Raw genomic sequence first — 17,272 nt, forward strand, 5'->3', positions numbered from 1 at the left:
AAAGGATAAGGGATAAGATGTATGATTGCAGGGGTCTCGCCGCTGGGGACCCCCGTAATCTCGGTGCAGCCCACGGCATTCTGTGCCAGGTGCTGCCTCAGAGATGAGGATGTGATGTCACGCCACACCCCCTCCATTCATGTCTATGGGAGGGGGCGTGACTACCGTCACGCCCCCTCCCATAGACATGAATGGAGGGGCGTGGCTGTGACATTACGTCTCCGTCTCGGAGGCAGCGCCTGACACAGAATGCCGGGGGGCTGCACCGAGATCGCTGAGGTCCACCGCGGCGAGACCCCTGCAATCATACATCTTTTCCCCTTTCATTTGGATAGGGGAGAAGATGTTTAAAGCCGGAATACCCCTTTAATTTTAAAAAAAAGTTCAGTGCATAAATGTATGCAGTCAGCTTCTAAGCATCCCCTAGTGGTAGCTGAAGAAAGACAACATTTTGTCATTTAACTATATATTTATGCAGAGGATTTGGAAGTCTGTATCAGAAAACCAGAGCTCCAATAGCTATAATAGTGTGTGTATATATATATATATATATATATATATATATATATAGAAAAATGTCCAGTACAAAATTTGGAACCTGTTCATTGACTTATAGGTGTTAGCAGTTCAGAGGTGATTTGAAGGCAATTCCAAATTTATAGTTTTCTGTTCTTGTAAAGCATAGCCATGTCATCATAGGCCACTCTAAGTTGGCCGTGTTTTTCAAAACACTCTCTCACAACATTGAGAATAATGTCCAGTCTGCGATCCAGGGCTAGGAGATGGGCCTCGGACAGAACGGGGGTGAGAGGGTCCATGGAGAGAGATTCCCGCATGACATCACTCAGGCGATATGGTTCAGTATGTAGCAGCTCAAGACGTTGCAGTGTAGATTTCTTAATCCTGGAAAGAAATTTAATATTATGAATGTCACAATATGATGAGACTAAGGAATCAGGTTTCAAATATATAAGATGTGATTTTAAAGATGGAGAGAAGGAAGAATTGTCTCTGTAGTGAAGGTTGGCAGAACATTTTAACCCCTACAAAAGGTGTATGGACGAGGAATTTACCTGTTTTTCTTTCTATTGTTATTATCTTGCTGTCAAATTTCAATTAAGGTCCCTTTGGACCTAATAGATCCTTTGGGAATATGCGTAACACTGTTTGGATGAACGATTATGCTCCACCAGTCAAGGTAGTCATGAAAAATCCTATTCTTCGCTGCAGAGTTATAGGTATGACTATAAAATACTTTAAAACTGCTTATGTGACGTTTTTATTTTTCAAAATGACCTATAATGATCTACCGGATATGTCTATAATATCCGCAACATCCAAAGACATTATTCTGCAAATTAATATTTCTACATACAGCTGAGTGATTGCTTTAGTAATATTTATATAACTGTGTTATATTTGTTATGTATTGTTCCTTGGCCACGTTGTTTTCTTTGGCCAATCTTTCCTTTGTTGTAAATTTCTCAAAAAAAATCCAATAAAAATTATTTAAACCAAATGTAAACTCTGACACATCTGAGGCCATAATATGTTATATGTTACATTTCTTATGTTTATAAAATTCTATAAAAACATTGTGAAACTAGTAGGACACTTTCCAAAAAACTGAGTTGAATGATTTCCTGCCTGTTGGGTCGGAGAAGAGCAAGCGCTGACAGAAGGTAATGGTACCAAATGGGGATTGACAGCAGGTGAATACAGCTGTTTTATGTTATAATACCACCCTGGGAAGTTTTAAACATAACATTTGGAATATCCCTTTAATTCAGTAGCCATAATGTAGCACGTTATTAATATACTTCTATTGTTTTATATGTAACGCTTTTCCAATTTACACACTACCTTACCCCGCCCCTGGAAGTTGCATACTTCTAACTTTCCATATGACTGGCGCCCCTGAATTCCTGCAGAGTAAATTCAGGTGATTTGGGGGTTGGTTTGATGAGGGCTAGCACCTAAAGCTGCCCCGCGAACTGTCAGCCATATATAAGTCAGTAAAACAGCTCAGGCTCGGGGGTCTCACTTTAGGTGCTAGACATCTGCAATCCAACCTCTCGAGCAGTGAAGGATGGTGCAGCCTGTTTACCAAGCGAAAGGAGAAGCTAGTCGACTCTGCAGGGTCAACAGTCCTACAGAAAATTACGTTTGGAACTTCCAGGGAGGCATTAAATATAAATCAATATAGTAGTAAACTATGGCTACTAGATTAATTGAACAATATTTTCTGATCTCCGGAATACCCTTTTTAAGCATTTTTCAATTATGTCAAAATTACTTATTGATCCAAGTGGGTTTACATTCAATCTACGGTATATTTAGCAGTTCTAATTCCCTAAAGATGACGTCTGTACCAATCCATTTCCTATACATGATGTAGGCAATAAAGACTCTGTGTGCAAGGCATATGCTTATGATAGTAACTACATTATACATGCCATAGAGGGAATCACATGCTTTCATTTAAATGGGGATCCGCACTTGTCTTGGGGCTAAATGGTTATGTTGTGAGACCACCCATTAAAAAAAACACCTGTGATCCTTTCCATGCAATAGACCAGTGTTTTCTGCCCAGGGTGCTTCCAGCTTTTGCAAAACTACAATTCACTGCAGGATGATTGAGTGTTGTCTTGAAAGGAGCCTGTCTGCTTCAATGGGTGGAGGGACCGCTGGGTGGGAGATTATTCTCCAAAGGGCTGCAGGGAATTGTAGTTTCATAAACAGCACGAAATGCTCAGCTGAGGGAAGAAAGTGACCTCCCACTTACAAACAAGGGATCCTGGAACTTGTAGTTAGAGGGAGGGAACTCCAACAGGATCCAATGAAATGCATCCATTTAGCCCCAAGACAAGCACGGATCCTTCCTAAGCATGTCCATTATTGTCTGTCAGGTAAGAACTAAATATACCTTATATTGGATAACTCCTTTAATTTTATAATTGAGTCTGGCCTTACAGGTTAGAGTTATTTTGTACAGACGAGCATTTTTTAGTTTTTTTTTTAATCATTGAAACTGTAAGGGACTGTACAATACTTGGCTGGGTGTCATATGGATATAGTTTTTCCATACATTCAGCATCTTATGGAACATACAATGTTTTTTTTTGTTTGGCTTATACAATATCTAACAAACAAGCCTCTGTATCCCTCTTTCGGAGGTATACATAGGTGCAGTTGAACATTCTTGTAATCTTGAACTTCTTTTCAGTTATTTGATGTTTGCTTGTTGAGACAGCTAAATATTGAAGCTTTCTTTTTCGCAAAAAGTGCATTGTGGGATAAGTTACATGGTTAGAACTACAATGGCTCCATGGTGCAGAGTAAAAATCAAATGAGCAGTTACAAAATTTTTATGTAGATTTTAACTGTGTAATTATGTTTAAAATTAGATTTTTTTTTGTAATATAACTGTATGTATATCTGAGTTATACAGGTTTATGAGGCATCTGGTATATTAGCGCTATGGGATCTGGGATTTAAATGCTGGAAATTCCTGCACATTACAGGATGTGTTTATGTTAATTGCCAAAACAGATAATTGCAAAAAATGCTACACGTGGCGTTCCCAAATAGTAGCAGTTTTTCGGCACAGTCAGGGTAGATTCACATTTGGCAGATTTGTTTCAGACATTTCTACCACTTAAAATCAGTTTCATTCCTCTAAATAGAGTTGTGTTGGCAGGCCGCACATGGATTTCTGCAAGCCTCATTGAGATGAATGGAAGATTTGAAGAAACTTCTGCAATAAATCTTTCATGTGTAAACTCACCTGTCATGAGATGTTACCAAATATAAAATGTGTCAACGCGTTATATATGGTAAAAGCTTCCTCCTAACCATTCCTGGGAGATGTTCCTGCCCACAGGGATGGTGAGGATATAAAGTTAGGGTGGGTTCACACCTCGGTTTATCCCCACGGTTTCCGTGTATGGTTTCATATTCGAAACCGCATGTAACCGTATTGGAAACTGTATCCATAGACATGTATGCAACCTTATGCACCCGGTTGCGTGCAGTTTGTTTGTAATATGTTCCCCCCGTACTCTAAACCGTGTTCTACCATGTTTTTTTTTTCCGGGTGTAAAACTGCATTGTAACTGTATATGGTTTTTGTAACATAGAAGTCAATGAGAACCGTAGTGAACCGTATGTGTCTACGGTTCAATCCTGTTTTCCCTATATGGTTTTCAACTTTGCACATGCGCATTTCGATTCTAAAGTATTCTAAAGATAACAATTGAAATTTTATTTAAAAAAGAACAAAAATCTTAAAACCGTATTTGATGCAATTGTTAAAAACCGTATGAAACCACATGCAAACGGACGCAACATTTTCAAACCGTATACTGTTAGAAACCGTATGCGGGTTCTTTTTAAGCACACGGTTGCATACAGTTTGGTCCAGTTTTGACTAATACAGTTTTGACTAAAAAACCTGATAGAAAACCGTGGGGTGAACTCACCCTTAGAAAGTCTCTCCTGCTAGCCCTGTCAGTAGTCCCCTGGGTGGGGAGTTATACACACCTAGTCCTGTCTTCTCCGGCTGTAATCACGCCCCCTCAGAATGATTGACAGCCCTGGTCACCGCTCTACTCCCTAAGATGGCGGAGCAGAACGATGATGTGGGCTGTGCCCAGGCTGTCAATCCCGTTGAGGGGGTGTGATTACAGCCGGAGAAGACGGGAATAGGTAAGTATAGCTCCCTGCCCAGGGGACTACTTACAGGACTGGCGGGGGAGACTTTGTAAATTCATATCCTCCATATCCATGTGGGCAGAAACGTCTTCCAGGGATGGTGAGGAAGAAGATTTTACCATATATAATGCGCTGCCATGCATTATATATGGTAACATATCATGATAGGTTACCTTTAATAATGGGTTTTTTTAGCCATAAAAATCTTATCCCTATTTACAGGATAGGTGATTGTGACACTGGCGGTTGGCAGCCTTCAGCGTGCAGCGCTTTCCGCTGCTTACCTCGGCCGAGACCCACGCTCAGCTCTTACTCCCTGCTGCAGACTCTGGACACCCTCCTCTCTATTGTGGCAGGTGGGGACATTTTCTGGCGCGCCTCGCAGGGGCCGCACGTGTGCACAGGCTGTCTCTTTACAGAGCTCTAATCCCTGCCAGGCACCATCTATAAGAAAGAAGTCCATCCTGCCTGTGGTGCCTAAACAATAGCGTAGTTAGTCTACAGCAAATGTGTCTGTCCTGTTCCTGATCAGGTTCCTGTGCTTGACCATCAGCTGTAACCTGACTCTGACTCAGCCTGATCCCCCCCCCCAGCCTGCTTCTTCTGTGCATGACTCGGATTGTCAACCCTGCCTCTGTCTGCGGATCAAGCCTGCTCCATCTGGCTGCATCTGAGCTCCTCAGCTCTGTTGTTTTCATAGCACCACCTTTGCTATACACCTAGTCTTCATCTGACCTCAACGTTTATCTAACTCTGCTGTTGCGCGTATTCCATCCAGCATCAGCCCGCCCCAACTGCCTGTATCCCCAGGGCTTCTGCATCTTTGAGAAAGGTGAAAACCGGGCAGAAATTCTTCTGGTGAAATTCCGCCTGAAATGAAAGATCAATACACTTCTATGCGATTCCGCACTCCCGTTGACACTTTGGAAATCCTGCTTGAGGAATAGCGGGATTTCTGAAGTGTCAATGGGAGTGTCGAATCCCATAAAAGTGTATTGGGCTTTCATTCCAGGCGGAATTCTACCTGTGTGAATAGGAATTTAGCAAGGAGATGGAATACCTTCTTCTTGCTAAATTTACTTCTGGCTTTGGCTCAAAAAAACGAACAAACAAAAAAACACGCTTTGTAAAGCCATTTTCTGAAATTAGATAAAAGGGCCTTCTTTTCTAGAAAAAGTAGAAACTTTAGGGTACGTTCACACAGGCGGATTACCTGCGGAATTTCCGCAGTGTATTTGCTGCGGAAAATCTGCAGCGTATTTTGCTACCATTGACTTCAATGGGTCCGAAGAAAATCTGCAAATCTGCCTCTATTGCGGATTTTCTGCTGACCCATTGAAGTCAATGGTAGCAAAATCCACTGCAGATTTTCTGCAGCAAATACGCTGCGGAAATGCCACAGGTAATCCGCCCGTGTGAACGTACCCTAAGATACAGTTATTGCCTCTTGTGTGAAAAGGGACCATGAAAAGTAGACCATTGTTTGACCTCATTCTCTATTTCTTTACGCTACAGAAATTAAGCATAGTTGAATACATTTGCTGTATTATATGCCTCTATATAGATCCATTATATAGACTACTTGGATGATAAGAAAAAAATGACAGCGCTGTAGATTGGGGCTTCTCAATTAGCAATTGGTTATAAAATGGACCAGATAATGGAGTGTGATTTTAGGTAAAGGTTTCTATAGAAGGAACACAATAGAAAAGTGGTCTTGAAACTGTAGACAGACCTCCAGATGTTGCAAAACTACAACTCCCAGCATGCCCGGACAGCCGTTGGCTGTCCGGGAATGCTGGAAGTTGTAGTTTTGCAACATCTGAAGGTCCACAGTTTGGAGACCACTGCAGTAGATTAGAAAGGACAGTGTAGAAAACATGTCTACAACTGCTTTGTGCCCTGGATCTATTAAGGTTATGTTCACACAGCGGAATGTCCGTGCGCAATTTCCCCGGAATATTCCACACAGACATTCCGCTGCAGCAGAGTCCCATTGATTTAAATGAGATTCTGCTGCGCTGTGCACACGGTGGAATTTCTGCGGCAGGGGTTTCTGCCACGAAAATCCCATTTTCAGCGTCCACAAAAATAAAAATAGACTTGTCTCTTCTTTTTGTGGATTTTGCACGGAAATGCATTGTCTAGGAGACCACGCATTTCCGAGCAGTCCTAGCGCACTTCGGATCATTCAAATGTACGTGTTTTCCATGTGGACATTCCGCATATTTAAGGTAGTGTAAACATGGCATTATAGTGAAAAATCCACTCTGGTTTGGCTCTACCAATAGGAACAAGAAAATGGCGCAATCTGGATGGATTTTAAAGGGGTATTCCAGGAATTTTTTTTTATATATATATATATATATATATATATATATATATATATATATATATATAAACTGGCTCCGGAAAGTTAAACAGATTTGTAAATGACTTCTATTAAAAAATCTTAATCCTTTCAGTACTTATGAGCTTCTGAAGTTAAAGGGGTTATCCGGGAAAAACTTTTTTTTATGTATCAACTTGGCTCCGGAAAGTTAAACAGATTTGTAAATTACTTCTATTAAAAAATCTTAATTCTTTCAGTACTTATGAGCTTCTGAAGTTAAGATTGTTCTTTTCTAAGTGCTCTCTGATGACAAGTGTCTCGGGAACCGCCCAGTTTAGAAGCAAATCCCCATAGTAAACCTCTTCTAAACTGGGCGGTTCCCGAGACACGTGTCATCAGAGAGCACTTAGACAGAAAAGAACAACCTTAATTTCAGAAGCTCATAAGTAATGAAAGGGTTAAGATTTTTAATAGAAGTAATTTACAAATCTGTTTAACTTTCTGGAGCCAGTTGATATATGAAAAAAAGTTTTTTCCTGGAACACCCCTTTAAGACAGGAAAAAGGAGAGAGTGGATGTGAAGCTAGAACAAGCAATACCAGACACAAAAGCACAATACAATACATATGTATGTGTGGAGCTGGATGATACCAAAGCAAAGAATGCATAAAAAAAACACTGTTTATAAAGATCCAAGAAGCTACAGTATGCACATACTTTTTACATATTTTTGTGCCTTTTTAAAAAAAGACACAGTTAATTAATCTTGTCCACTGCACAGTCAAGAATGAAGCACTGCATCTCACAGTCACTTTTGCTAAAGTTGTATATTTTGAAATTGCGCACAATTTTTTTTACCTAATTTCAGCCGATAAAATGTCATGAAGGCAATTATAAATCTCCCCCAGTGTCCCAAAAAAGTAAAATTAAGCCGCCCCTCACCTGGTGTCCAAAGGAGCAGCTAACCCTGGCACAGGTAAAGAGTACAGAACAGAACATGTAATACCTCCCTGTACTGTAGGGGGCGCTACCAGACACCAGTCAGTGCATACACTTCACTAATACAGGTAAAGAGTAGTACAGAACATGTAATACCTCCCTGTACTGTAGGGGGCGCTACCAGACACCAGTCAGTGCATGGACTTCAGTAATACAGGTAAAGAGTACAGAACAGAACATGTAATACCTCCCTGTACTGTAGGGGGCGCTACCAGACACCAGTCAGTGCATGACTTCAGTAATACAGGTAAAGAGTACAGAACAGAACATGTAATACCTCCCTGTACTGTAGGGGGCCCTACCAGACACCAGTCAGTGCATACACTTCAGTAATACAGGTAAAGAGTAGTACAGAACATGTAATACCTCCCTGTACTGTAGGGGGCCCTACCAGACACCAGTCAGTGCATACACTTCAGTAATACAGGGGTGTTACCAGTGAATGTCCATTCTGATTGGTTGGTTCTTCCAGCCATTGACACGTTTACAGATCTGGACTGTGTGTAATATTGTATGCTGAGTCTGGTTTCATGTCATGGTCCACTGTATGATGAAAATATACTGCATTTTGGTTTGTAAACATCTCGTAAAAAAAAGTCTTACAGCTGTTTTTGGCTTTAACCTTTGCAATGACAAAAATTACGATTGTGTTGTTGATATATGCTAAAATGGAGAAGGAAAACGAAATCTTTGGCACATCCTGGTAAAATGATTGGCCTCCACTGCTATAAATGTAATGTTTATAGGAAACTTTATTATGACTGACCTGCAGCATTGCTGAAGAGGGGCGAGAATAGATCGATCATCGTATGAGTGACGCCCAAACCTAAGAGGAGAAAAAAGAAAAAGAAAGCCAGGCTCTTGTCATTACTTTAGATCCTATAGCATTGTCATTCCTTACTATTTCTCACCCTTAATTCTAAGTAGAGGATCTTCAAGGGTACTCCGGTGGAAAACTTTTTTTTTTTTTTTTTTAAATCAACTGGTGCCAGAAAGTTAAACAGATTTGTAAACTACTTCTATTAAAAAATCTTAATCCTTCCAGTACTTATTAGCTGCTGAATACTACAGAGGACATTATTTTCTTTTTGGAACACAGAGCTCACTGCTGACATCACAAGCACAGTGCTCTCTGCTGACATCTCTGTCCATTTTTGGAACTGTCCAGAGCAGAATATTAAAATGGACAGAGGTGTCAGCAGAGAGCACTGTGGTCATGATGTCAGCAGAGAGCTCTGTGTTCCAAAAAGAAAAGAATTTCCTCTGTAGTATTCAGCAGCTAATAAGTACTGGAAGGATTAAGATTTTTTAATAGAAGTAATTTACAAATCTGTTTAACTTTCTGGCACCAGTTGATAAAAAAAAAAAAAGTTTTCCACCGGAGTACCCCTTTAACCCCTTAAGGACGGAGCCCATTTTCAACTCTAGGACGAAGCCCTTTTTTGCGAATCTGACCACTGTCACTTTAAACATTAATAACTCTGGAATGCTTTTAGTTATCATTCTGATTCTGAGACTGTTTTTTCGTGACATATTCTACTTTAACATAGTGGTAAATTTTTGTGGTAACTTGCATCCTTTCTTTGTGAAAAATCCCAAAATTTGATGAAAACATTAAAAATTTTGCATTTTTCTAACTTTGAAGCTCTCTGCTTGTAAGGAAAATGGATATTCCCAAAAATTTTTTTTGGGGATTCACATATACAATATGTCTACTTTATGATTGCATCATAAAATTGACGAGTTTTTACTTTTGGAAGACACCAGAGGGCTTCAAAGTTCAGCAGCAATTTTCCAATTTTTCACAAAATGTTCAAACTCGCAATTTTTCAGGGACCAGTTCAGGTTTGAAGTGGATTTGAAGGGTCTTCATATTAGAAATACCCCATAATTGACCCCATTATAAAAACTGCACCCCCCAAAGTATTCAAAATGACATTCAGTAAATGTTTTAACCCTTTAGGTGTTTCACAGGAAAAGCAGCAAAGTGAAAGAGAAAATTCAAAATCTTCATTTTTTACACTCGCATGTTCTTGTAGACCCAATTTTTGAATTTTTACAAGGGGTAAAAGGAGAAAATGTATACTTATGTTTGTAGCCCAATTTCTCTCGAGTAAGCACATACCTCATATGTCTATGTAAAGTGTTTGGCGGGCGCAGTAGAGGGCTCAGAAGCGAAGGAGCGACAAGGGGATTTTAGAGAGTACGTTTTTCTGAAATGGTTTTTGGGGGCATATCGCATTTAGGAAGCCCCTATGGTGCCAGAACAGCAAAAAAAAAAAAAAAACACATGGCATACCATTTTGGAAACTAGACCCCTTGAGGAACATAACAAGGAATAAAGTGAGCCTTTATACCCCACAGGTGTTTCACGACTTTTGCATATGTAAAAAAAAAAAAAAATTTCACTAAAATGTTGGTTTTGCCCCAAATTTCACATTTTTTAAATGGTTAATAGCAGAAAAGACCCCCCAAAATTTATAACCCCATCTCTTCTGAGTATGGAGGTACCCCATAAGTGGACCTGAAGTGCACTGCGGGCGAACTACAATGCTCAGAAGGGAAGGCGTCATATTTGGCTTTTTGAGAGCAAATTTTGCTCGGGGGGGCATGTCGCATTTAGGAAGCCCCTATGGTGCCAGAACAGCAAAATAACCCCCACATGGCATACCATTTTGGAAACTAGACCCCTCACAGAATGTAATGAGGGGTACAGTGAGCATTTACCCCCCACTGGTGTCTGACAGATCTTTGGAACAGTGGGCTGTGCAAAATTTTTCATTTTCACGGACCACTGTTCCAAAGATCCGTCAGACACCTGTGGGGTGTAAATTCTCACTGCACCCCTTATTACATTCCGTGAGGGGTGTAGTTTTCAAAATGGGGTCACATGTGGGTGTGTTTTTTTTTTGCGTTAGTCAGAACCGCTGTAACAATCAGCCACCTCTGTGCAAATCACCTCAAATGTACATGGCGCACTCTACCTTCTGGGCCTTGTTGTGCTCCCCCAGAGCACTTTGCGCCCACATATGGGGTATCTCCGTACTCGGGAGAAATTGCGTTACAAATTTTGGGGGGCGTTTTTCCCTTTTACCTCTTGTGAAAATGAAAAGTATAGGGCAACACCAGCATGTTAGTGTAAAATTTTTTATTTTTTTACACTAACATGTTGGTGTAGACCCCAACTGTTCCTTTTCATAAGGGGTAAAAGGAGAAAAAGCCCCCCAAAATTTGTTAGGCAATTTCTCCCGAGTACGGCGATACCCCATATGTGACCCTATTCTGTTGCCTTGAAATACGACAGGGCTCCAAAGTGAGAGCGCCATGCGCATTTGAGGCCTGAATTAGGGACTTGCATAGGGGTGGACATAGGGGTATTCTATGCCAGTGATTCCCAAACAGGGTGCCTCCAGCTGTTGCTAAACTCCCAGCATGCTTGGACAGTCAATTGCTGTCCAGAAATGCTGGGAGTTTTTGTTTTGCAACAGCTGGAGGCTCCATCTTAGAAACACTGCCATACAATGGGGGTGGGGGTGGGGGGGGGGCAGTGTATGTGTGTATATGTAGTGTTTTACTCTTTATTTTATGTTAGTGTAGTGTAGTGTTTTTAGGTTACATTCACACTGGCGGCAGATTACACTGAGTCTCCCGCTAGGAATTTGAGCTGCGGCGGAAAATTTGCCGCAGCTCAAATTTGTAGCGGGGAACTCACTGTAATCTGTCGCCAGTGTGAATGTAGCCTGTACATTCACACGGGAGGGGGGTCAAAACTACAACTCCCAGCATGCACTGACAGACCATGCATGCTGGGAGTTGTAGTTTTGCAACAGCTGGAGGCACACTGGCTGGAAAACCTTGAGTTAGCCGTTGGCTGTCCGGGCATGCTGGGAGTTGTAGTTTTGCAACATCTGGAGGTCCGCAGATTGAAGACCACTGCAGGAGGAGGTAATACTCACGTGTCCCCGCTGCTCCGGACTCGTCACCGCTGCCCTGGATGTTGCTCCATCGCTGTCGCCGTGTCCCCGTCGCTCCGGAACGTCTCTGCTGCCGGCCGGGTATCCTTGCTCTCCGTCGCCGCCATCACGTCTTTACGCACGCCGACGCATGTACGCGACGACGAGGAAGGAGAGCGCCGGCCATACAGGGGATCCCTGAACGGAGAAGACACCGAGGAGGCAGGTAAGGTCCCTCCCGGTGTCCTGTAAGCACTAACCCGGCTATTCAGTCGGGCTGTTCGGGACCGCCGCGGTGAAATCGCGGCGGTCCCGAACAGTCCGACTGAACAGCCGGGTTAGTGTCACTTTCCCTTCAGACGCGGCGGTCAGCTTTGATCACCGCGTCTGAAGGGTTAATACAGGGCATCACCGCGATCGGTGATGTCGTGTATTAGCCGCGGGTCCCGGCCGTTGATGGCCGCAGGAACCGCCGCGATAGGGGTGTATTCGCCGTATAAGACGCACCGACTTTTCCCCCCCAGTTTTGGGGAAGAAAAAGTGCGTCTTATACGACGAAAAATACGGTATGTCACTTCCATGTCTTCCCCCCCCCCCCCCCCCCCATAGACTATGGGGGAGTTTTATCAAAACCTGTCCAGAGGGAAATTTGCTGAGTTGCCCATAGCAACCAATCAGATCGCAGTTTTTTTTTTATATTGCAGAGGCCTTGTTAAAGATGAAAGAAGCGATCTGATTGATTGCTATGGGCGACTTTTTATTCTCCTTTTACAAATCCGTACTTAGATTTCTTATGTATCTCTTATCTCTGTTTCTTTTATCTTTCTTCTTTTTTCTGAATTTCCTTCTTCTTATTTCACTTTCTTTTTGGTAGCAAAATGAGATCCTTCCCTTCCACATCCTCATTCAACTCTGTTTCTCATAAAATGCAGCAAGGAAAATAACGTAATCTGTCATAGCCGGTCACCATGAAAATGCTGTCCAATTTACTGGCATCTTGAAATAGAACAGGACGATCTGAGCAAGCTGATGTATAGTTTTTGAGTAAAAATATTCTGTGTAACTTGTACCCCATTGACTGAAATCCCTATTTATTCTGGACTAAGGAGTCTAGTGGGTGGTCTCACTCAATGATTGACATTGTCCCCTGTATGAGTGTGCATACAGCAATGTATGTCAGTCACTGATTAGGACCACCCACTGGACCCCTAAAGCCAAAGTGAACAAATATTCAAATAAATAAAATACTAATAAAATTTGGCTTGTCCCACAAAACAATGTACAATCTGCTTAGGAAACCCTGCTCCATAGCATATTGCTGGTAGATCAGATTGCATGTTAAAGCGCAACTGTCATGAAATTTTGGGGCAATAACCTGCACACAGCCCTTGTACTGTGTGCAGGTGGTGGGTATGGCAATATTTTTACCTCATATTTGCAGGCTTTCATGACTGCAAAAAAGGCTTTTATTTAAAGCAACACGCCTACCCCGTATGTCCGCGCTGGGACCTCTGTGTGATTGACACACAGGTCCCAGCGCATGTGCCCTAAAGCTAATCTAACCTGCGCGACGCTGTGTGTCATCCCGCAAGCGCACAATCAGGTTAGTTCTCAATACTAGGTGCAGAGAGGAAGCGTGCTCTCTGCACCTAGCACTGCGCAGGCGCACTGAGGAGGAAGACGGCGGCGGGAGCCAGTGCTTGCTGGATGGCACACAGTGGCGCGCAGGTTAGATTAGCTGAAGGGCGCATGCATTGGGACCTGTGTGTCAATCACACAGAGGTCCCAGCGCGGACATACGGGTTGGGGTTGGGCGTGGCGGCGGCGGGGCATCGCGTACCTCGCGCCACGCCTATCCGACCATCAGTGGCTTTGAATAAAAGCCTTTTTTGCAGTCATGAAAGCCTGCAAATATGAGGTAAAAATATTGCTATAACCACCACCTACACACAGTACAAAGGCTGTGTGCAGGTTATTGCACCAAAATTTCATGACAGTTGCGCTTTAAGTGTGACAGGTTTATTTTAAAGACAAGATTGTCTGCTTAGGAAATCGATTGCTACTACTATTTTCCAATTTCATAATGGGGTCCCTGATCAGGACCTTAATTTTTTTTAGCCAAAGTGAAGACTGAGTACCAAAAGTTTCTCACTATTGTTTGCACAGATATCCTATTTATTTTGTCTTATATGTGTCAGCAGAGATTCCATATATTTTTATAGGTGAATCCCTGGAAGTGTGGAAACCCTACTCCTACCTTTTACATCAAATTTTTTTTCCATGGGAGTACCCCTTTAATGCTAATAAAACAAAGGAGGAGATATTCAAAAACTATTCCAGACATGTTAATTACACTTTTTTTTTCTCCTCACATTATCAAAGGGCTTTGAAAATATGTGAGAGTACATTTTCGTGCCACGTTTTTTTCGCACCAAAAATTGGCCAATTTTTATTGTTGCCACTGTATTGGTTTTTTTGCGCCAAAATTGCCAAGTTTGGGGCCAAAATCTGCACTTTTGGCACCAAATTTTACATCCCCGAAAATTCTGGGGGAAGCATCTCATGTAATATTCTGCTAGTGCCCAGACAAGACATAACTGTATAAATAAAACATTTCTGCGGCTTAAATCTGAGTTCAGGTGCAGTGATCATAAAAAAAAATAAAAAAAATTTTTTAAACAACATTTTCCAATAATAATTATTTTTTTTTCAATAATTGATTAAATTGCATCTTTTCCCAAAAAACTAAAGAGAAAAAAAAACAAAAACAAAAAAACCTACAACCATTTCTATGATTTCTACACTAGCAAAAAGCTGGTGTAAAATTTTTGATGTAAAATGGACTCTCACCCCTTTGAATATATCATGTAAAACATGACATTTACATAGCCACGCCCACTTTTGCAAAACTGGTGTGACTAGTGTAAACCTTGGATAGTTCTCATGTAAAACACTTTGAATATCTGTGAACTTTTTCATGCCAAAATTTTTGTGCAAAACGCAACATTTTTGATGTGCAGAGTTTTGAATATGACCCCCAAAATATATACTACTGATTACACAGTAAAAATGTAGGTGTTCCTGTCAAGGAATCAGTGTAGTCAATCATTCAATTCAATTGTATGTGAGCTAGGACAAGCTCAAAGCTAATGTACGGACAGAGGATGCTCTTCTGTAGATTTTTAAAGGGGTACTCCGGTGGAAAACAAATGTTTTCAAATCAACTAGTGCCAAAAAGTTATACAGATTTGTAAATTACTTTTTTTTATAAAAATCTTAACCTTTCCTGTATTTATCAGCTGCTGTATGCTCCAGAGAAAGTTCTTTTTCTTTCTGAATTTATTTTCTGTCTGTACACAGTGCTCTCTGCTGACACCTCTGTCCATGTCAGGAACTGTCCAGAGTCAGAGGAAACCACAATAGCAAACCTATCCTGCTTTAGACAGTTGCTGACATGGACAGAGGTGGCAGCAGAGAGCACTGTGGTCAGACAGAAAAGAACAACACAACTTCCTCTGGAGCATACAGCAGCTGAAAAGTACTGGAAGGGTTAAGATTTTTTAATTATAATTAATTTACAAATCTGTTTAACTTTCTAGCATCAGTTAATTTTAAAACATTTTTTTCCCAGCGAAGTACCCCTTTAATTATTATTTGCTGTTTACAGTTAGTAACAGTATTAGTTTACAATTAGTAGCTGCATTTATGGCTAAGTGATCCACAAGTTGACAAGCAGTAAACAAGAACCACATTATACAGCCCAATGCTCGCTATTAACAAGCCTGAGTCTGGGAGGGTCCCACAACCAACTGCTAGATCATTAATGGGGCCTTTTGCTGCCGCCACTCATAGGCCACACCTCTCCTTTTACATGGGGATAAATGCAGCTGACGGACAATTATTTTTTTAAATTTTTGATGGATCAAACAGACCTGTGCAGCCAGCTGACCTCTGGCCCTATTACACAGGGTAATGTCGCCCGATAATCATCTTATGTAATACCCTCTGGTACGAAAGTTGTCTGTTATCGTATCCAGAGCTGGTTCTAGCTCCTCATCCGCAGAGATGACGCACTTTGCCCTCATCATTTGACTGGTGGGCAAGGAGTGCACCATCGGCCGTGGATTGCAGCTGGTGTAATGTAGTACAGAGTTGGTGTCGGTTGGCTTGACGTATAGACCAGTGACCAATGTGCCATCTTTAATGTGAACAACAAAATATCGTCTATGTATCTGCACCACCCCAGCAAAGAGCTGGAGTGGTGGGACACATAGACGAATTGTTCCTCGAGCACGGCCATGAACACATTGGTGTATGTGGGCGCCACATTAGTGTCCATGGCTGTACCCAAGGTCTGTAGATAATATACATCATTGAACAAAAAATAGGAAATGAGAACCTGGAAGAACAAAGCTAAAATGCTGGGGTTAATAAAGCCTTGCTGGGTGCCAAGATTTTGCACTAAAACTAAATGGCCTTCCCAGATTAGCAGCTTCCCACTTGCTTCTCCTTCAGCCTTATCTCTACCTAACTGCAAGAATACGTGACTAGTGGTTTCCTTCTTGCCTATCTGTGTGAATGACAATCTAGATTAGAACTCATCTCTGTATACAACCTCCTCTACCCAAGTAGAGAACAGCCCTGCCAATCATTGTCTGCTGTTAGTATGTTAGCGCAGAGCTTGTCCTTGCTTGCATAGAGGAATGCACATTGACCACAATATTTCCTTGTCAATAGCACCTATAAAATATTATTATGCTTAGATCACTGTTTTATTAGCCTTGTTGAACACTTTCTCCTTGAACTAGAACAAAAACCACTTGCCACCAAGATTGGCATGATGCTTGAGAGATCAGGGAAACTCAGTGATGCAGTATTGCCACTTTAAAAGGGTACTCTGCCGAGGGCCCCTGATCCCCGGGGAGGTGCACGTGCGCCCCCCCCTGGACCCTCCGGAGGCGAGACAAAAAATGTCAAAGTCCGGTGGCCGGCCGGGGGTAAGTGCGTGTCATCCAAACGCTGGAGCTGGCTTCGGGAGCTCGTGACGTCATAGCCCCGCCCCTTATGATGTCACGCCCCCTCAATGCAAGTCTATGGGAGGGGGCGTGATGGCTGTCACACCCCCTCCCTTTGACTTGCATTGAGGGGTGGGGCATGACATCATGAGGGTGTGGAGCTATGATGTCACGAGCTCTTGGCGTCGGCTCCAGCGTTCGGAACAGTTTATTCAAAACGCTCAGCAGCAGAGTACCCTTTTAAGAAGGCTTGGGAGTTG

General features: G+C 42.0%; 1 protein-coding gene across 2 annotated transcripts in view; it reads right to left on the minus strand.

Annotated features, from left to right (window-relative positions):
• Positions 1-579: 579 nt before the first annotated feature.
• The window catches only part of LOC130277535 (extracellular serine/threonine protein kinase FAM20C-like), a 57,818-nt gene continuing 41,125 nt past the window's right edge, over positions 580-17,272 (minus strand). For both annotated transcript variants that reach the window (XM_056528213.1, XM_056528214.1), the window contains exons 9-10: positions 8,811-8,870; positions 580-903 (exon numbers count right to left, since the gene is read on the minus strand). In XM_056528213.1, coding sequence (XP_056384188.1) covers positions 657-903; positions 8,811-8,870 — 307 coding nt within the window. In that variant the 3' untranslated portion in view covers positions 580-656. The remainder of the gene's footprint in view (positions 904-8,810; positions 8,871-17,272) is intronic.

Source organism: Hyla sarda, chromosome 6 (assembly GCF_029499605.1).
Source record: "Hyla sarda isolate aHylSar1 chromosome 6, aHylSar1.hap1, whole genome shotgun sequence".
Lineage (NCBI taxonomy): Eukaryota > Metazoa > Chordata > Amphibia > Anura > Hylidae > Hyla > Hyla sarda.